General features: G+C 34.0%; 2 protein-coding genes across 3 annotated transcripts in view; one reads left to right on the top strand and one right to left on the bottom strand.

The window, feature by feature from the left end:
* MYEF2 (myelin expression factor 2) overlaps window positions 1-8,029 on the top strand; it is a 35,756-nt gene extending 27,727 nt beyond the window's left edge. For both annotated transcript variants that reach the window (XM_054450414.2, XM_054450413.2), the window contains 3 exons: window positions 1,082-1,290; window positions 1,370-1,421; window positions 7,419-8,029. In XM_054450414.2, coding sequence (XP_054306389.1) covers window positions 1,082-1,290; window positions 1,370-1,421; window positions 7,419-7,582 — 425 coding nt within the window. In that variant the 3' untranslated portion in view covers window positions 7,583-8,029. The remainder of the gene's footprint in view (window positions 1-1,081; window positions 1,291-1,369; window positions 1,422-7,418) is intronic.
* A 109-nt stretch (window positions 8,030-8,138) lies between these two features.
* Window positions 8,139-18,585, bottom strand: SLC24A5 (solute carrier family 24 member 5). The gene is made up of 8 exons (XM_063652347.1): window positions 18,477-18,585; window positions 16,056-16,139; window positions 15,859-15,962; window positions 15,414-15,514; window positions 13,511-13,791; window positions 11,296-11,502; window positions 9,267-9,368; window positions 8,139-8,461 (listed from the first exon to the last, which is right to left on the bottom strand). The coding sequence occupies exons 1-8, from the start codon at window positions 18,583-18,585 to the stop codon at window positions 8,139-8,141; spliced, it is 1,311 nt and encodes a 436-aa protein (XP_063508417.1).
* Window positions 18,586-20,880: the final 2,295 nt, after the last annotated feature.

Here is a 20,880-nt window from a genome sequence, read left to right as displayed (position 1 = left end):
TTATTGACTTCCTTTAATTGATCAAATTTCACAAATAGAAAATACAACTTATTTGAACTATTCTAAGAGTAAATTCTAAAATCCTGTCAGCTGAAGACATCTACTTCCATTGTATCTTGCTCCTCATTTTATTCCTCCTTCCATCATCTTTTAGCCTCAGCCATTTCCTGTTAGTCCTAACTTCCTTACCTTCCTCTTTTATCTCAGTGTTTGTACTTCTGTTTCCCTGATGTTATATTGGTTATTCACAAAAAGCCAATTTGAGGGTGATGTTAATTTTTAGGATTTCCATGTTTGGGGATATTATGTACAAGACAAAAGGTTTGATAATGAGTAAGATGGGAGTAATTGAAAAGGACAGGAAATCGAGTCAGTGCATAAGAATGAAGTAGGTATGAGTTCGGAGCTAAATTCTTAAGCTCTGGCTAACGGGGAGTAATAGCATTTTTTGTTCCCTTGACAAGTTCTGTATAATATTGAGATTAAAAGTTATGTTTTGCTATGAGTATTGAATTACCATAAGAATAAAAACTGGGAAACAGAGGTGAAGATGTTGAGGTGAAAGATAAGCTAGGAAAGGAATATTTACTTGTAGGAGAGTATGATGAGAGCGGCTTGAGTGCTAGAGTTGTAATAATTTGAATTTATCTCTGTGTATCTTTATTCTAGCAATTATTATGCTTGATATTATTGGAAAATAAAAATAAGGATCAGAGCAACTGTCATGTTATTGGAAGCAGTGATTGGTAGAGGATTTATTTATTTATATGATATATTTAGTGATCAGAATACAATTTTATACAGTTATATATGTATAATGTATTTATACAGTGGCTAGAATTTCTCAGCTAACTAAATGTATACGTAAGCAAATTCTGTTCTTTGGAAAGTTGTTATCTGTATGAAAATAATTTTATGTTTGTATATTATTTAATTATATAAACAAATTAATTTCCCCCTTCTTTCTCAAAAATGATTATCTCCTCTTCTTTTCCTCCTTTCTCCTCTTCTCCTTTTCCTTATGTTTTTGAAACAAAAACACAAAATTCCCAAATCCCCCCGTCCTTTCTTGAAAATCCAGGTGGTGGAATGGGTGGCATGAACAGTGTGACTGGAGGAATGGGGATGGGACTGGACCGGATGAGTTCCAGCTTTGATAGAATGGGACCAGGTATAGGAGCTATACTGGAAAGGAGCATCGATATGGATCGAGGATTTTTATCGGGTCCAATGGGAAGCGGCATGAGAGAGAGAATAGGCTCCAAAGGCAACCAGATATTTGTCAGAAATGTAAGCAAATAAATATTAAGGATGATTGAAATTCTTTTTTTTCTTGTATATATGTTACTAATACCTCTTTTCATTCTAGCTACCTTTTGACTTGACTTGGCAGAAACTAAAAGAGAAATTCAGTCAGTGTGGTAAGTATGCAAATGACTGCAGATATGTTGATATTGATTATGGAGGAAAATTGGTTTTAAACTTTTATACACTGTGTTTAGACCTTTGCCTGTCCAGATGCCTATTCCTGGATAGTCTTGATAGTGTGCCAGGTCTAATTCCACTTCAAATAACTGAATTATTTCACTATCTTTTGACTTAGAGCAGTGCTATTACTACTAGGTAATAACAAGGTTTAGGTAACAAGGTTTAGGATATACCCTATCATTGTTTTCTGTTAATAAATATAGGGCTTATTTTATTACCTCATTTTAAAAAGATAAATACATTATCATTCTTTACATTAAACTTTTTTTTCTCAAGAGAAATATTAATAAATGGTATATTTATTTCCTTGTTTATAATATAGTGCAGGGGATTATCAGCATAACCAATTGAGATGCTGATGTCCAATTGATAAAGGAGTTAATAGGTGAGACCCATTCTACATACACTGTATTCCTACCCAACACAGGAAACCTAGCTGGTAGCATACAACCCACTGCCAGGAATGCCTTGGACATGGGTACATTTTGGTTGCCCTTCTTATTCTTTTATAAACTGTTCTTAACTATAATGATACTATTTATACAACCTTAATGTGTTCCATAGGTCTGTGGAAGATTAGGTGGTTTATTACTTTTAAAAAAGAGCTTTTTATATACCATACTTACTTTTGTTACAAATATCTTAATTGATTAAATTCTCACTTTTTCTTTCTTTTGCAATAATGAGAGAATTCATGTGAGTGTTACAAAGTAAAATATTTTTTGCTAGCATTAGTATTTTTCTGCTATTGCATGGAATCTCAGCGACTGTAGTCACAATAGGAAATTACATAAGATAGTATATATATAATTTCTGAGGTCAGGTAGCATATGTGTAATTTCTAAGGTCATGAAGGAATAGGTTTAGTGTTCTGTCACAAAACAGCCTTCGTGGCCCCTACAGAGATAATATTATCTCATATTTCTTTATATCTAACTCTTTTGTAGCTTTTATTATATTAATAGTTATTTGTTCAAGTTTTCTTCCATCTTACGTGGAAGCTCTTGAAGGCAAGAACTGTCTTTTTATCTTAGCTCCTTTTATTGCCTCTGTACATATGGTAAGAGTTTATGAAAAGTTTATAAGTTAAGTATTCTGGGTAGATGTTCATTTATTCAGTAATTTATTCATTAAATCTACAAACGTGTTTTTGGCAGTCTGTTAGGCACTAGAATTTTGAAGGTGAACAAAGTCAGATGCTCCTGCCCTCAAAGAACATACAACATGAATTTGTCTAGGATGTTCTGTTGACTCTCTTTCTTGATCATCCTTTTATTTTGCACTAATCAAAAATTCAAGAAAAAGTTGTTGAAAACAAGTCAACTGGTTAATAGTCACCACTAAGAGAAAGCAAAATAGTAAAGTGGCCTTGAGGTATTGGTCTTCTTTGCAGGAGTAAGAAGATCTATCAGAATGAGTAAGCAGTGTCTGGCCATGAATCCTGTAGACTACCGAGGAAAGAATGTATATAGGGTCTTAGTGAAATACATCAAATGAGGAGCAGTGGCAGCAAGTATAATCTCTGTTGATTTAGTTTGAGTGAAAAAAAAAATCTCCAAATGAGATATGACATTATGTTAAAAGTAGAAATGAAACTTAGCAAGATAAAGAGCAAAGCACGACAAAGAAAAGACAATGAAAAGGTGACCAATGTTGAGTTGACTGTTCTTTATTCTTTGTAGGCTGCTTTCCGTTTGAGGTTAGATATGAGCAAGGCTTGCAGCAAACTTCAGGTGTTTGGTGGGCTTCTGGTTGGAGTGGCATTGTTTTGACATGAGGACATCAGCAATTGCAAGACATTTTTTGAAAGGAAAAAGCATTCAAATCTACATAGAAAATTTTTATAGTATTTTAGCCATATAAAATAATGGTTAAATTATTATTCTTTACTTTGCTATTTTAGCTCTATTCTTATAATCCTTTTTTGATTAATCTATAATTATATTTTAAGATTACTGATTTTTGTTTTATCAATTCTTTTGTAAAAGTTTCTGACTCAGATTTTATATTAAGATAATACCATATTTACACAAATCCTTATATCTCCCTTATTTTTAACCTTGAACTACATTGATGGGAAAGAAAGTTATAATAATATAGAATTAAGTGTCCAGCTATTGACAACTGTACAGATTATCTAGCTAGTATGAACTGAACCATCCATTTTTCTGCCATGTCACTTATTTATAAATCTTTTTCTTAGTATGAGACATTTCTTTTTAACATGCTGCAAGCCAGTAATGGCCTCTTGGGCAGTAAAAGGCAGTCTTCTGTTGTTGTTTTTCTTGTAAGCCCAAAGAGAGTAAGTATATTCTCTTGCTTGCTTCTTAGTAAGAATCTAGTAGTACTCCATGCAACTCCCATAAACAATATCTGTCAGTAAAGGGTGCCACTGGCAACCCCCTCTGCTTATAAATTATCTCTAGTGATTAACTGTTCTTGATGGAGTAATTACAAAGGCTGAGTAAATGTTATATTATGGGTTATATTACCCTCAATAGAACATTTTCTCAGCCTTTGTAATTCAGAAAAGATTGTTTTCAGATCTTTCCAAATATAACAAGATGAGAAATAAGTGAATATAACTGCTATTTTCTAGTTCCATCAGGCCCCTAAAGGTAACATTTTTGACCCCAGGCTGGTAAGATACACATCTTTCCTGTAGCAAAAGAGATCTATCTTTTTATCTTGCCTTGTGTAATTCCTCAGAGAGTTGCATTTTCAAAAAGGCTGAGTATAAATAAATTAACCTGTTTAGTATTGGACCCCACATCATTTCAGCTTGTGCTAATAGGGTCAAATGGGCATAGTCTTTTAAATGTGCTCCCATGTCATCTGTATACTTTAGCTGCGTTCTGGCCTTCTGGCTCAGTATGATGCAAGACTATAACATTTTAGAACTTCAGCACAAGGAAAACCCATTCTCAGTTATTCTTGCTATAAGCCATATAAACAGATATAACTTTGTTCCACAGATTTCCATTATGTGGTATTTCTACATCAGTGTGCTTGTTAACTGCATGGAAAATGGAGGCTTATGGTAGATTTTATTGATTAAAGTACTTGCTGCTTCAAGCATTTTGAGTGGACTTTAGAATAACTTAAGAGTAAAATTGCATTAATAGTACAAATGATATATGATGAGCATTCATTGATAGGCTCTGTCTTTTGTTTATAAAGAAACAACAGAATACTTTGCTTTTCTATCCCTTTTATCCTTATTATGTTTTCTTATCGTAGAATTTCTGATTTTCCTTTTTTCATCCGTGGTTGTATTAACAACTTCATGTAGGCAGTAGATTTTATTGAACATCCTTTAATTTGGTCTATTTTTACATGTGTTTTTATACTGGCATATCCCAAAATATACCCCACAAGATAGGCTGGGTTAAATAAAAGAGAAAGGTTTCTTTTACTGTGGGACAAATCCTTTTTATTACTAGTATATGTAACAGCAATATGTTTGATTATTCTGTGATACTGATTTCTCATGGCATACTATTTTGTCCTGTGCTGTTGCCAAAATATCAGTCCTGTTTTTGTTTTCTTGGAATCGTACAAGATTATTAGATATTTAACTTAGTTGAGGAAGTTCTCAGAGCATGTAAAAAGTCAGGCAGGTCTGATTTTAATCAGCTGTTTGAAACTAATTTTTTTCTCCTCAATTATTTAACTTTAGAAAAGAAAATATTTCAGTTGGTGTTTTTATAGGATCAGGAAGAAACTTAGAACATTTATAACTGTTTCTGGTTCTGTCCTGCTGGGATTCTTTTTAGGGGAGCAGTCTAACCATAAAACAAATATTTATGGGCTGCTGTCCATATAGCTTGAACATCAGAACTGTAAGAAAGTTCAAGTATCTTAGCTGAGGGACCTTGTCAACTAGAAAATTTTTGAGGTCATTGTGAGGTCAGGAATTTGGAGGTCTGAATGCTGATTTCTAAACTGAAAGAGACAATTTAAGAGAAAAACAAAAAAGAGAAACTGTCCTGAAAGATGGAGAGACAGATTATGCAAGAAATAGTGACATATTTTCTTTTGAGGTTTTGAAGAAGATTTCTTGCTTAGGTGAACTTTACTCTTGCTGATAAATCTATGATGGGATACTTAAGAAAAACTCTACGTTTTTAGGTAAAATTAAGATGAGGAAGAACCTTTAACCTTAAAAGCCCTTGAAAATCTTCCACAGTTCTTTTCAAAATAACTGTAAGGTGCTGTCGTTTACCAACAGCTTCTTTAATTAAACTTGCTTTTTTTTCAGGTACCAGCATTCAAGATATTAAGAGGACTCTGGAAATTGTGCTGCATTTATCTTTAAATTGTTTTAAAATGTGTTTTCCAGTTTCATTTTATGATGTTTATTAGAAAGTGTGATTGCTGTGTTTTTGCTTTTTTTCCCCATTTCATTCCAGTTGTGGGATAAATATTATTTGCATCTACTTTAACCATTATCATGTAATTTCTCTGGAGATTAGCCTATTTTATAACTTTTCAGAACACATTTAAAGACTATCTGGCCTGTGTAACAAGATACTTGTTTTGTCTCAGTATGACATTTATTATCCTAGACCATTTAATTAGTGTTTAGTAGGTGAGCAGTTGACTACCAGTTGGTTTTCAAAAAGAAATGCAGTAATAGGGAGTGGATGAAAAAGTGAAAGTATAAAGTAGTCCATCATGTTATAGGTAAGAGATTATTCAGATCAAGATTTCAACAGAAAAAAAAACTTCCTTATGGATTGATATTAAAATTTGATCTTATCATCTGGAAAGGGCTTATGCAGTTTTTTGACAGGCCCTCTTGCTTTTACCTTTCTCCTTTTTTTTCTCCTCCCTTTATAGAACGAAATATGTCTGGCTGTCTGATTTGGTTGCCACACTAAAATTAGCCCATAGTGACCTGGCAACTATAATATTTAAAGTCTTCTAACTTGATTTGTTTTGACATGTACATCTAGTGGGGAGGGAAATGTTTTGGTAAGTAGTCACACCCTAAATTTATGACCTGTTTGGATTGAGTGGCCATGCATTCCAGTTTGCCTGGGGATAGTCTCCCTTTATATCTGTTACTTATGTGTAATTATTGATAACTCCCCCTTTTACTCTTAAAAGTGTTCTGTTGTAGTGATGAATTCTTATGGCCACTTTGTATTTTGATAAATGGTATTGATTTACTTCAGATACCAGTCTCTAGAGTTAGCAATGATACTATAACTGCATAAGGACAGGTTTCTGGTTTTCTTCCTCTTTCCTGAAGCTTCTCTGATATTCTCCTTGACATCACTGTTTTTACCTTTATTAATTTAAATCTGTGCTATCTCTTCCCATGACTATTTCCGTAGCATATTTGGTGCCATTCTTAGACTTTGAGCTCAAATTGTGATATTGAATAAACGGCTTTGGCACTGTGGTTGCAAAGCAGAATTAGTGGGGCCCTTTGTAGCCTGATAGAAATTAGATTTCTGGTCAGTTGCACTTGTTTGCAGGGGATAAAGGAGTGAAATGAGGATAAAAGGGAAGGAAAGAGAGATTAGGGAGACTGGGCAGTAAGCAACCATTTATTCTAAAAATAATTTTGTTTAAATGTGTAAGTTTGTTATAGGGCATGGTGAGTTGGTGGCATTTTGTGCTGGCTTGACTTATTGCTTATAAAATTAACCTCAGGAATTAGGGATTTAACATAAATAAAATACATTAAATCCTAAGAAAATCTTTCCTGATTCCAATTTTGTATATTCTAATATGTATATATTTATTACTTTATATGAATTGTATTTTAGTCCAAATATAATGCTTATATTATTTATTTTAAGTAATTAATGTTTTTAATCAAATTAATTATCACAATTGGCTATGAGGAATTTCAGACCTATACAGTGAAATGGAACTCATTTAAACTGACTGGTAATTCTGTAACTTTTATTTTACAGGTCATGTAATGTTTGCAGAAATAAAAATGGAGAATGGAAAGTCAAAAGGCTGTGGAACAGTCAGATTTGACTCCCCAGAATCAGCTGAAAAAGCCTGCAGAATAATGAATGGCATAAAAATCAGTGGCAGAGAAATTGATGTTCGCTTGGATCGTAATGCATAATTTCAAGCCATGGTTGGAACATTCCTACATCTGTTTTGCTGAATCTCCTAGTAAAAGTCATTTTTTTAAAGTAATATTGTATGCTTACAAAAGCTGTAAAAATGAACTTTTAAAACTCCCACCAGCTTTTAACAGTATAATGTTAAAAATATACTGTAATTTTTGTTAATCTCAAGTTTGGGTTTTTAAAGACAGCAAGTCTGGTCATTCAGTTTAAATGAATGGTTATACTGTTTTTAATGAAATAAGCCATTTTCTTGTTGTTTTCAGTACTACATAGTTGGATTTGTTTGTTCTGGTTTCTCCAGTTTTTGTCAACTTATTGTATGGTAAAACAGATTTTTTTCCCCCCCAAACTTCTGTTTTATAATATGTAATTTTTCATGAAAAGAAAGGGCTCAGAAAAATTAGGATGTGATTTTGGTTGGTTTTAAATTACTGTAAGTTTTAGATTCTAAGGTTCAGGATTTTAAAAATTTGATTTAAATGAAGAAATGGATTTTTCTCTCTGCCGCTCACTGCCATTCATATTTTGTGCATAACACTATTAATAATATCAACCTCCACAGCCCCTTATTTTATTATTTCCAATAATTCCAAGTTCATATAGAACTGATAATGTAGCAAGCCCCAAGTATGATAATAGGCAGACTATTCCCAACTTTCTGTCTAGTTTCCAGCCATTGAAGTGAACTGCTAAAAAAAGAAAAATAATTGAAATGTTGAGAGAGATGGTTATGTAAGTTAGTCCTCTGCTGTTTACTTCTATAGGAGCTGATCCATTTATAAATGCAGTTTTAATAAACCATGGAATACCAAGGCACAACATATCAAACACATTGGATCCCACGATGTTAGACATAGCCATATCTCCTTTCCCTACAAAAGAAAAGCATACTGTTAAAATGTGCTTACCAATACTGTATTTTATTAATAATCTTCATAAGAAAAGAAACACTGGATACTTTTTTGTTGTTGATTCGTTTTGGAAAATTGTTGTTAGAGCAAAAGTCTTACTGAATTTGTATTTTTAAATTTTTCTTGGGTTAGTATTTAAAGTCTTAACATTTATTTAATAATTATATTTATTAAACCATTTTTCAATAAGGTATATAGCTTACTTGTTGCTTTTCATTGTAATTTAACATGGTTAATGGTTAATTACTATTTAATGCACATTTCAAATGAATATTATTTGGGGGATTAGATTGAGTGAAATTAACCTGCTATTAAATAGTAAACTTTTCTCTCTGGAGTCACTTTTTTTCCCCCCTTCGAAGTATGTTACTGAGGAAGTAAACTTTTTTTTTTTTTTTTTGAGACACAGTCTCGCTCTGTCGCCCAGGCTGCTGGAGTGCCGTGGCGCAATCTCGGCTCACTGCAACCTCAGCCTCCTGGAGTCAAACAATTCTCATGCCTCAGCCTCCTGAGTAGCTGGGATTACAGGCGCATGCCACCACGCCCAGCTAATTTTTGTATTTTTAGTAGAGACCGGGTTTCACCATGTTGGTCAGGCTGGTCTCAAACTCCTGACCTCGTGATCCACCCACCTTGGCCTCCCAAAATGCTGGGATTACAGGCGCGAGCCACCACACCCGGCCGGAAGTAAACATTTTTAAAGCTACTTTTTACTCATTCTAGCCTTGTAGAATGACCATTGCAGCTTGAGGGACCTAGTTCTTACCTTTTCTTGCAACCAATACACTTGCAATTGTGTCTGGTATGCTTGTTCCTGCTGCTAATAAAGTAAGGCCCATTACTGTATCTGGAATTTCTAGTGTTTCCCCTGTAATAAACAGATATTTCAAGTTACAAATCTTAAAGATTCACTAACCATCCTTTGCAGTTATTTTGGGTATTTCCTTCCTGAACAAAAATAAAATAGGCACCTTTAGAATTCAGAGCCAATATGTGCTTGCTTAGTTTTTTAGCTAGCAACATATTTGAATCAGGCTGGTAATTCGGGTAACCCAGGTAGCACAGATTTTTAATGACATATCTAAAGATATGTAACAGCCAAGATTCTGCCAATGAGAAATTTTCCTGTTTGATATTCTTACAAAAGATGTTTATGTTCACCATTATCTCATCAGGGCTGTGCTGAATATTTGCTAAAGAGACTGATCATTCCGCTTTTTCTTTCTTAAAAATTTTTATTAGAGTTAAGCAAATTAATTATAGCTATCTTTAAGCTATAAATGTGTTAGCATGTATATATACCATTTATTACGTTCTACTTTAGTGACATACCTTAATTTAGTGGGCTTTGGCAGGGTGGGGGAGGGGGAACATTCATTAATCTGTGAGGAAAACAAAACCTGTTTTCTACTTGAGTCTAACATATGGTCCCAATTTATTAATACTTCTGTTAAATTTGATGTCAGGTCAACATTTTTCAGAAATGTATTTATTCTCAGAAACAACCAGAGAGAAGTTAAAAAAAGGATATGTAACTGTTCTTTTAATGTTGTAATTGAAAACTTGGTTTAGCGTCTTTTTTTTTTTCTGTTTTTTTTCTTAAAATGCCAATTAAAATAACTTAATTAGAAAGTAGCTTATTTATTGCATGCTTATATATTGATACTAGAATTGGAATTGGTTGTTAATTTCTGTTACTGGCTTTGCTAGAATTCATATGTGCATAAATAACACTAATATTTATCATCTTGGGGGCTGTTTTGTGATCTATTACATGATTTTTGCTCTCTTTTTATTTTCCTAATATCAAATGTGTTCTGGCTGAGTGAATTTGGATAGATATAATATGCAAGCTAATTGGACTTTTTCATTTTTCTCATTAAAAAAAGGAAGAAATAGTCCACTTTTTGCTAGCATACTATTCTAAGACTTACATTAATTTGGGAAGAGTCAAGGGTCAACAGATTTTTGTGTCTGTGAGGGGCCAGATAGTAATTATTTAGGCTTTGCAGGCTGTGTGATTTCTGTTGCAGTTATTCAGCTTTGCCAATGTACTGTGAAAACAATCATAGATAATATGTAAAACCTTACTAATAAAAACAAGCTGGGTTATTTTGGCACACAGGCATTAGTTTGTTCACCTCTGCTGTAAGTTAATTTGGGTTAACCTTTGTAGGAGAAATTACAGATTATTTTTGTCTTTGTTTATAGTTTTTTGTTTAGGGACTGTAGTGGATTATGGCCAAACAGCAGTAGTTAGGTAAGTCTTAATCGTGAAGGTAGTAGAAACCTAGAATAAAACTTTCATACCCTTTTCACTCATTTCATAGTATGTTTGTATTGCCATGTTGAAAAGCCAAATAAAATATAATCCAGTTAAGCAGTGAGCACCCATTGTTTTCCCAAAAATAGAACTCCTTGCTTTGTTTTTGTTGTTGTTTTTTTTTTCATTATGGGATGGAATTCAATATAAAGAGTTTATTGTGGACCCCATGGAATGTGATTAAATTTTTAGCATAATAAAAAGACATCCTATGAATTTGATTTCATTTATAAGATCTCTTGAATTGTACCCCAGGCTAAATAACAGTGGAAAATACAGTTTATATATAATATGCGACTCACAAACTCCAGTGATCTTGTTATAGTAATACTTAATCATTTTGTAAATGGTACTAATCTTCAGTCTTGCTGAAAAGAAATTTGCTGTGTAGCTAGACTACTTTGAGTGAACATATGCAATTTGTTCTTATATGAATGTTTTCAAGTTGTGCTATTGTACTTAAAATACATACCAGTTATTGTGACCATCCAAACCAGGATATATGTAAATGCAGATATCCATATTGCAGACATGAAAAAGGTTATCACAAAGTAGTTTTTCCAAAACTTTGTTCTACAATCTGGTGTGGTTAGAAAAAGTAATGTAATAATAGGAAGGGATAATACCCAAAAAATTCTTTTTAAGTCTGCTTCAGGCATGTTGAAAACACTTGGTGGATCTGTTGTGGAAAAATTAAACACTTTTGAGTTTTCTCAAATGGCTAATTAAGTTAGAAATGCCTATTTAGAAAGCTATATTGAAATGAATTAGCTGTATCAGTTTTTAAAAGGCTGTTTAAAACATTTGAGTACCTCATTACTGATATTGCTGGTGAAAAGAAACTAATTGAAACTTTAGGGCAGACAGTGTAAGATGTGATACTCAGCATTTCTTTATTTGGGGCCTTAAATCTATAAAAATGTCTTGGGCCATTCGCTAAATATATTGTAGATAGTGTTTATGAAGTGTCAATTGGACGTCTCCTGTGGATTGTCTTCAGTAACTTTTTGCTTAAGGGATTAACCTGGCTTCTAACCTGGCTACTCCAGTTGTCTCCACTTCACAATATTGATGATGCCTCTGCCTGTCCTATGTACCAGATAATGTATACTTAGAGAATATAAAATAATCATAGCATAATTTTTTTATTAAGTTGCATATCCTACTTCTTATTGGAAGTGGTTTTTTTGTCCTATTTCATTACTATTTTATTTATTAAATTCAGACTTTACCACAGTTCACAGAAATAACCTTAAAGTAGGAGGTAGTATATCATCTAAAATATAATTTATGAAAATTGAGTATATTTCTTTATTCAATTTAATTTAGTAGAAGGTAATGATAATATATTGGATAAAAATTGGAATTTACTTTAAAATTGTTCAAAATTTGTATGGCATTTACAAAATAATGTAACAATTGGATCAAATCATGTTAAAACTAATGCTAGTAACAACAACTCATAAAAAGTTTGCCAAGCTTCAACCAATGTGCCATTAAGTAATATTAGATATAATTTTAACATAATCAAAGAATTTGGATTGGTTCTTTTGCGTTTCTTATTATAAACTTAATTTGGAGAGGCATACCTCTTATACCTGAAAGAGTAGAAGCTAAAATTTTTGTAAAAAGGGGGAAAAGTCATGTTTTAAAATTTTATATAGTAAATTAGAATAAGTACCCTCCTAAAGGCTTAATTACATTTAGAATGTTTTGGACAACCACTTTATAAAAAGGTAACCCATGAACTTATAATTCTGACCATAGCTGAATTTTCTGACTTCCTACTGAACATATTTACCTAAATGTTTGCTATTGCTTTAAACAATGGTAAACCTCAGCTGTTTTTCTTCTTTCTTCCAAACCAGCCCCTTTTTCTGAGTTCCCAGTTTTAATAAGTGGTGTTCCCATTTTCTCAGTCAAGATTAAAACATAGGAGGTGTCTTTGTTCCTTTTTCTGGCCCCATATAGTCTTGGTGATGCTTCCGTCATATAGTCTCACATCTGTTCTCATTTATCCCACCACTTTCACTTGGTCTAGGCACCTAGTAAACACATCAGCTGTTGTAATAGCCTCTCTTATAGACCTCCTTGTCTCTTCATGTTTTAGTTCGGTGAACATCATTTTGGGTAACATTACTAAGATAACAGTTCTAATAATTTCTCTCCTCAGAAACCTTCCAAGATTCTTAAAATAGCATTTAAGAATCTTCTTATCCTAGTCCTTTCTACCTTTCCTCTCCTTCCTCGCTATGCATATACTGTGCTCTCTGTGTTTTATCTCTGCATCATTTATGGAATGAAGACCTCAGTAGCTGCTACTTATTGGTCATAACATCATGTCATTAGTTAAAATCTTTCCTGTCCAGCAAGGCCCAGTTTAAATGCTCCCTTCTCTGTGAAAATCTCCTATCTGTCCTCACCACATTTTGGCAATCTGTCCCATTCGTGAACCACAGTCACACTTTATTTTTCTCTTTTTATGGTACTTAACGTTCATACTTTAGCTATTTTGTATTTCCTATGATATCGGAAGTTCCTTAAAGGTAGGGACTTAGTCTTTATCATTTCTGAGTCTTCACAGTCTTATTTACATAAAAAGCACACAATACTTGCTGAATTGAAATGAAATTTTAGAGTTTTTCTTTTGTGAATAGAGTTAATAATGGGCAAGATTTAGTGATTACCTTCAGAAACCTGACTAAGACCATGTAAACTTATAGAGAGCTGAGAGTAGCCAGAATCTTCATAGAATATTCCACTATCAGTTCTTGATTGCCGACGAATGAATGGTTGACCTTCATCTTCCCATCCCATCAGTGGCTGTTGTTCATTTCTCTCCATAGCTTTGGCAAGACAGGTGCAGCATGGACTGCATTTCTTTATAATATATTGGTTAATTTTAATGTCAAAACACAGCACCAAAACGTACAATCCATATATCAAAAGCAGTAAAGCTCCTTCATACCTATAAAAGAGAAATTTGTGTTTTAAAATTAAAAGTGAAAGTCATTTTAGAGTTGATAGCTTTTTGGCAGTATCTATTGAATGATTTTCTAACAAAAGTAGCCATAGAACAATCAAACATTTCTAGATATTTTTTGTTTTGTAGATTTGTCCAGACTTGGTTACAGCATTATTATGCTTATTGATAAAAGCTGGACACTTCTATTTTTTTTTGAAAAAACAAGATCAACAAACTCGTTTTTACTTGTAGATTCCTTCCAAATGGTAGGTATAAAAATGCAATGAAAATGATAATTGGAGATTTTCAAAATAAATGTAAAATTAATAAATAGTGGTGAACATTTTCTGCCTCAGCTCATTGGCATAATACATTGCCCAAAATACATAATAATTATAAAATAATATAGTAACTGTTATTTCAACTTTCCAAGTTTTCTGGTATAGGAACTTTGTGTAAAATATTTATAGGAACTTTGTGTAAAATATTACTCAGAATATGGGAGGCTTTGGCTGGGGTTTTTCAGTTTGTCATACAGAGCATTTTTAATTATTTGAATGTAGTTGAATTTGGCTTACAGTCACAAGAAAACAAGATGTTCTAAAACATAAAATTATACCCTGGGAACCAAGAACTGTTTCCCTGTACTCTGGCAGTTAGCTAATGCCATCACATTGGAACCTTGCATTTACCTTTTACAGCAGTGAATCTCTGTCTGCTGTATCTTAAAGAACAGTTCTGATTTCCCTAATGGAGGAAGAATTAGCTTGGATACTCTCACAGTCACTTTCCCTTACAGACAACTGCTGAGTTCTAGAAGGATTTCTACTCTACCAACACAGTGTCTTAGGGAGACAGACTAGAGGACAGGATGATTAGTTTAGAAATTATGCTTCTGGCTAGGTTTTAAGTTTCTTGATAGCAGGTATTATGCCGTGCTGCAAGGTTATGGTTCTCCAGATGGACACCATTACATTTTTTCCCCTATTTTTCTGGTGTCCTCTGGATTTATGCAATGTATAACCTGTGTAGCTGTGTTTTACATTTCATTATCCCTCGTGATATCTAGCATAGTGATAAGGACCTAGTAGGTGCCTGCTGCTTACTAGTTGAAAAAGTTAGTATCTGTCCACTCAGTCACCACCTTTTTCATTTTCTTGGACCAGCTAGGCACAGAGAGATCACAAGGAAAGCAAACAATTTTTAATATTAAAAGCTAAAGCATTGTTGGTTCTGAGAGGAAGGCTATAGTTTCTCCTGAATGAGCATCAGAAGTTTGGTGAGTAATAACCCAGCAGAAGAAAAAGTCAACTGTTGTGGCTTTAATGGACAACAGGAGATGGGAAACTTTCTGAATAGGCAGCCAGTGGGGAGAAGGAAAAGTGGTGGTCTCCAGTGACTAGTGAGAGAAAAAAGGAGACTGTGAAGTGACTAAAAAGAAATTGCAAACTAGTGAGAAGAACTCAATCAGCAATTGTGATGAGGTTAACTCACAGACCTGTTGGAATATGGTATAGAAGTGGCAGATTAAGTGACTGAAATAACATTTCTGAAAAAAAAATTACTGAACCATCAGAAATTCATGAAATCTCTAATTTTTACATAAGAATTATTTTCAAGCTTACCAGTAAACTTGGTTGTCATATATTATACCAAGAACTGCTGCTACACTAATTGTGTACGCTGCACAGTCTCTGAATAGGGGCCAACATGATAGTGTTGAGACCTGTAATATGATAAGTTATTATTTCCATTACATTGTAACTTCTTCAAGTACAATCCTTAGTATAATACTAAAATTGTTTATATATTTGTAGTTAAATATTGTTGTCTTTTGCATATTGCTTAGAGAAAAAATGTAAAATTGTGTTCTAACTTACACAGACTTTCATAAATCTGACCAAGAGCTATTTGTGGATTAACATTAAATTGAATACATGTTGTTTTTCTACTGATTAATAAATTTGATTGCACATATTATTAGTGCCCTGTTGTCCATCCCAGACGACGAACAGTTATGTTTAGAATTTTTTAAGACAATAAATTTTGTTGAATGGTTTTGTTACATACCGTATTAGATAGCAAGCCACAGGCAGCACAGATGCCAAGAAGATTATAAATTGCAGATCCAAGGATGGTGCTAATGCCAATATCTCCCTTTGTGATAAATACACCTATGTGCAAGATAGTACCAGCTAAGTTAGTGTTAACTTGAAGAAAATAAAAATCACACTGAGTAAGCAAAAAGTATAAGGAGCAATATTTACCTAGGAAAGCAGTAACTAACTCAGGAGCTGAACTACCCGCTGCCATGAAAGTTGCGCCTGCAACATCCTGAGACAATCCAAGGGCTGAACATAAATGAAATGATTGTTATGCCTAATAAAGTGAAAGAGTATGTCTTTACAACTAAACACAATAGATACTCAAAGCTACAGCTTCACATAAAACCACTGTTAAACTAGAAAAATAAAATACACAGATTAAAAGAGTCCAATGTTTTGCTTCTTTATGACTTCATTACTTAATGCTTCTATAGAAAGGGTGAGAGAAGGCCAGGAGACCAAAGGGAATATCCTGAGTGCCAGATATAGGGTTATTTGGAACCCAGAAAAGCGTTCAGAGCTGGAGGGCTTGTAGGTGAGTAGCAACAGCATGGCTTTGAAAAGTAAGATAATTTGGAAATCCTAACCCAACTTCAAAGAAGAAAAAAAGATGGTAGTTTTTTAGATGTATAATGCAGCTGAACAGAGCTTGTTCACAAATTTGCACACATCTGTTAAGTCATCTCAACTATCCATTCAAATTTTCTGGTATAGGACCTTTGTGTAAAATATTATTCAGAATATGGGAGGCTTTGGCTGGGGTTTTTCAGTTTGCCATGCAGAAAATTTTTGATGATTTGAATGTAGCTGAATTTGGCTGATAGTCACAAGAAAACATGGATATTCTTAAAAAATTTGCAGTTTCAACCTTGTCTAATTACAAATGAGAGAAAATAACTAGATTTAATATTGCGTAGTCTATTGATTTAAAACATGGATCTATTAAAATTTTGCTCTAGAATAGGAATATAAGAAAATACGTAATACTACAAATAGTTTGTTTCTATCCACCAGGCTTACAAGCATGCAAGTTCATAAACTTTAGTGACTGACAAGATGAGAGTCTTAAGAAATTTTTTGTCCTTTCAGTTTTAGGGCCAAGGGACCTACCATGGGAAGGAACAGAGAAAGCCGTAGGCCAAGATAGGTTTGCATAAGAAATCTCCAACCAGGCTTTACTGATAAACTAAAAACTAGCTAGTAGAGGTAGCATGCCATACATTAAATTATCTACCCTAGGTCACAAAGTTAGTATCAAAGTCAGAACTAAAATTTGGGTTTTCAAGACTTGATGGCAACTCTTTGTTGATGTTTATTGTCGTTTACTATACCTATTGGTTTTTGATGCTTCAGTCTTCCCAGACCCTCAAACTCTGGTGTGCTTGGTTGACTCCCTGTCACAGGTGGTCGGTATTTCCTTCTTTTGTCTCTGGGACCACCTGTTGCCTGCACTCAGGTCAACCTTGTTCTCTAGTCTGCTGGGACTGCATTTGAGCTTACTGATTCCTTTTTTGTTTCTTGGTGTGGCAGATTGTATATTACAATAATAGTTATGGTATTTTTCTGCTCCACATAGTTTTCCAGAACCCTTTAATCCCCTACATAAAAGGTGATACGACTTCCTTAGTGTAATCACAGGACATTTCCCTTAAGCTACGACATGGTAAGTCCTGCTACTTTGTTGAAACGCCCATACTGGAGAAACCTCATGAAAAGCCCATATAGAAATAGAGATGTCTAAGGAATTGCGCTGTTTCAGTCCCCAGAATTTGAAAATTCCCAGACTAGGCACCAGACGTGAGAGAGTGAGCTCTCAGATGATTCTAGCTCCATCCTCTGACCATAGCTGCACAAGAGACCCTGAGTGAGAACTACCTAGCTTAGCTCAGTAAACACCCAAAACTGTGAAAGTAATTGTTGTTTTTAGCCACTAGTTTTGGGGTGGTAGTTAAGTCATCTGGTGGTTCATTTATTTGTTGTATTTATTGAGTACTTACTATATGCCAGATGCTTTTTTAATGTGCTAGTAATATGGCAGTGAACAAAACAGACAAATATTCCTGCTCTCACAGAGCTTTACTTTTAGTAAGAGGAATCAGATAAGATAAGGAAAATAGGTATGATGTTAGAGATAAGTTGCAAGGAGTAAAGGCAGGGAGGGGAGAGAGAAAAATGTCAGAGAGGAAGGATTGAAATTTTAGATTGGATAACCAGAAAGGACTTAATTGAGAAGGTAACTAAAGACCTTGAAATGAGGAACTAGTCACTTGTATACCTGGGCTAAAAGTATTCTATGCAGAATAAATGACTGCAAAGGTTCTGAGGTAGAGGCTGTCTGTGTGGTGAAGAAACAGAAGACCTGCATGTCTAGAATGAAGAGTGTCAAGGGAAAGCAGTGGGTGATGAGATTAAAGGTAATAGGCAGATCATGTAAGGTCTTGTGGATCCTAGTAAGGACTTTGGCTTTCATTTTGAAAGATGTGGGAAGTACTTAGAAATCTGTCACCCACATACTGTCTGCTGATGATACCAGCTCCAGTCATTAATTTTATCCTTGGGGTAGTTTGGTCTGAGACATCCAACCAGCCCTAATCTGAGCTATTTTGACACCTGAAAAACCATTGTGAAAAGTTCTCTTGGGGTGGTTAGAATTATTTAGGCCAGGCCTTCTATTCTGTTTGCCTTTGGTCATGTCGCTTGTTGAACATCTACCTGCAGTGACTAGTGAAGGGTGAGAAATAAATGATCTGTGTAGCTTACATTGTATCCTAGTGCATTTTGTGTTGTATAAAGGAATATCTGAGACTGGGTAGTTTATGAAGAAAAAAAGGTTTATTTGGCTCATGATTCTTCTGTCTGGAAAAGTTCAAGATTGGGCATCTGGCGAGAGCCTCAGGCTCCTTCCACTCATGGTGGAAGATAAAGGGGGGGAACTGGTGTGTGCAGAGATCACATGGTGAGAGAGGAAGTAAGAGAGAGAGGTGGGTGGTGCCAGGCTCTTTTAAACAACCAGCTCTCTAAAGGAACTAAAGAGAGAGAACTCACCCCCTAGGAAAGGATTAACCCCCAGGATCTAAACACCTGCCATTACTCCCCACCTCCAACATTTAGGATCAGATTTCAACATGAGATTTGGAGTGGACAAATACCCAAACCATAGCATATTTCCTAGTATTTCTTTTCCTGATTAGAGTGATTACACACATATACACACATACATGCATATGTATAATCACTCTAACCAGTGTGTGTATGTATATGTAGACACATATATACTATATCATTACAATTCTGATGTGTACAGCTGACCATAATATTTAAAACATAGAACAAAAAGATAAAGGAGATGGCTCTGTAATTAACTTTTTCATTTTAGAAATGAAGTAAATAATATATTCATGGTGTACAATGCACTCCCATATACATAATTTAATATCAACTATTATGAGGTATGAGTGGTGGTATTCCATTTTACAGATAAACAGGCCCAGGAGGTAAAATAATGTCACATGGATTGCAAGGATCTTAAATGTTGAGAGTTAGGGCATAAACCCTGAGCCTGTTGATTCTAAGCCCTATGCTGTTTCTATTTTACCACAGAAACCCAATATAAGAATGGCACTTAGGCCAATTATGACATGGTGGGTGATTGAATCTTTTTTGTTTACACTTTGTGGCACTGGCACCATAATTACCCTCATTCTATCCTTTCCTGGTGGAAAAAATAGTAACCGAGAGCCAAGAATACTTTGGAAGTTTTGTGGCACATTCTAGAGAATTTATAGATTTAGTGCTGCTGGATATTACCATGAATTGTCTTCCCAAATCAAATCAGGGCTAGATAATATGTGGAAGAAATTGAAAAAGAACAGAATGCCTTATCTTAAAATAACTGCCCAAACAGTGCAGCTGAATACTGAACAATCTTCATTTAGCACTAGCTGAAGAATGCTTCATTAGAAAACTCAGACTCAAGGAAGGACAATAGGTGGTCCTTTAGAAAAGTTTCAGTCTCAAAAGGCAGTAAGAATAAAGCTTGTTCCTATTCACTGCACTCAAATTATGAAAGGAAAGATTTTGTATAGATGGATGGATAAAACTTAAAGATATTTTAACAAATTATATCTTAATGTTCTAAGAATATTTTATGAAATGTTTTATACCTCTGAACTTTAGAATAGATTGGTTTTGTCTTCTTTGACCTTTTGGGTAAAATTTCTTTCTGCTATAGTTTATTATTAAGGATAAATTTTTCTAGTTTTTTCCTCCCATAGCTATTATTCTTTTTTTCCTCTATTACTCTAAAGGAATAATCACATATCCTGGAAGATATAGTAGAAATGTTCAACTTGAGTTTTCTTTATAGGTTTAGGTATCAACACATTGTTTATATAAAGTACAACTTCGTGGTAATGAGCTGATTATGAAAATTCATCAGACTTTTTCTTAAATGTGTTTTTTTCTGTGATGTCATGTTAGAAAGTTTATAATGGTTTTTGAAAATCTCCTTCTGGAAATATGATATAGTAGGAAGGATATTAAACTAAAACTGAGACCTGGATTCAGCCCTGCCAGTAACTTGATAGGAAACTTAACTTATTTAGACAAGCCTCATTTTGCCATCTGTGAAATAGAGGATCAGACCACACAATCTTTAAGGTATTATCTATTTTTTTCAATCTTTACTCAAAGTTATAGAATGTGAATTCTATGCTTTAAGACTTTATAAGACTTTTGATTTTTAATTAAATTTATTTTATAATACCTACCCCCCCACACCCAAGTCTACATTACCAAAATTTAGACGATGAAGGGGAAAAATAGAGGAATGCTTTTATCACTGTATTTTAACCACTCCTATCATTTCAATGTGTCTAGTCCTTTTCACAATGCACATTTTAATATAGTTACAGCCATAGGCTATATGCAATTTGGCGTCCTCTGGCATCATTTTTAAAAGTCTGCAAACTTTTGTGCTTTGTGAATG

The sequence above is a fragment of the Pongo pygmaeus genome, chromosome 16 (genome assembly GCF_028885625.2).
Source record: "Pongo pygmaeus isolate AG05252 chromosome 16, NHGRI_mPonPyg2-v2.0_pri, whole genome shotgun sequence".
NCBI classification, from domain to species: Eukaryota; Metazoa; Chordata; class Mammalia; order Primates; family Hominidae; genus Pongo; species Pongo pygmaeus.
This window is presented reverse-complemented; position numbering and strand designations above follow the sequence as displayed.

Bases quoted from the DNA above. Each gene is read 5' to 3' on its own strand.
- SLC24A5 (XM_063652347.1), bottom strand. From the start codon at position 18,585: ATGACCAAAGGCAAACAGAATAGAAGGCCTGGCCTAAATAATTCTAAC. The intron at 16,140-18,476 runs GTTGGATGTCTC...ATTTATGTTCAG, and splicing joins AATAGCTCAGATTAGGGCTG to CCCTTGGATTGTCTCAGGAT. The intron at 11,503-13,510 runs GTAATCACTAAA...TTTCCACAACAG, and splicing joins TCTTAGTCAGGTTTCTGAAG to ATCCACCAAGTGTTTTCAAC.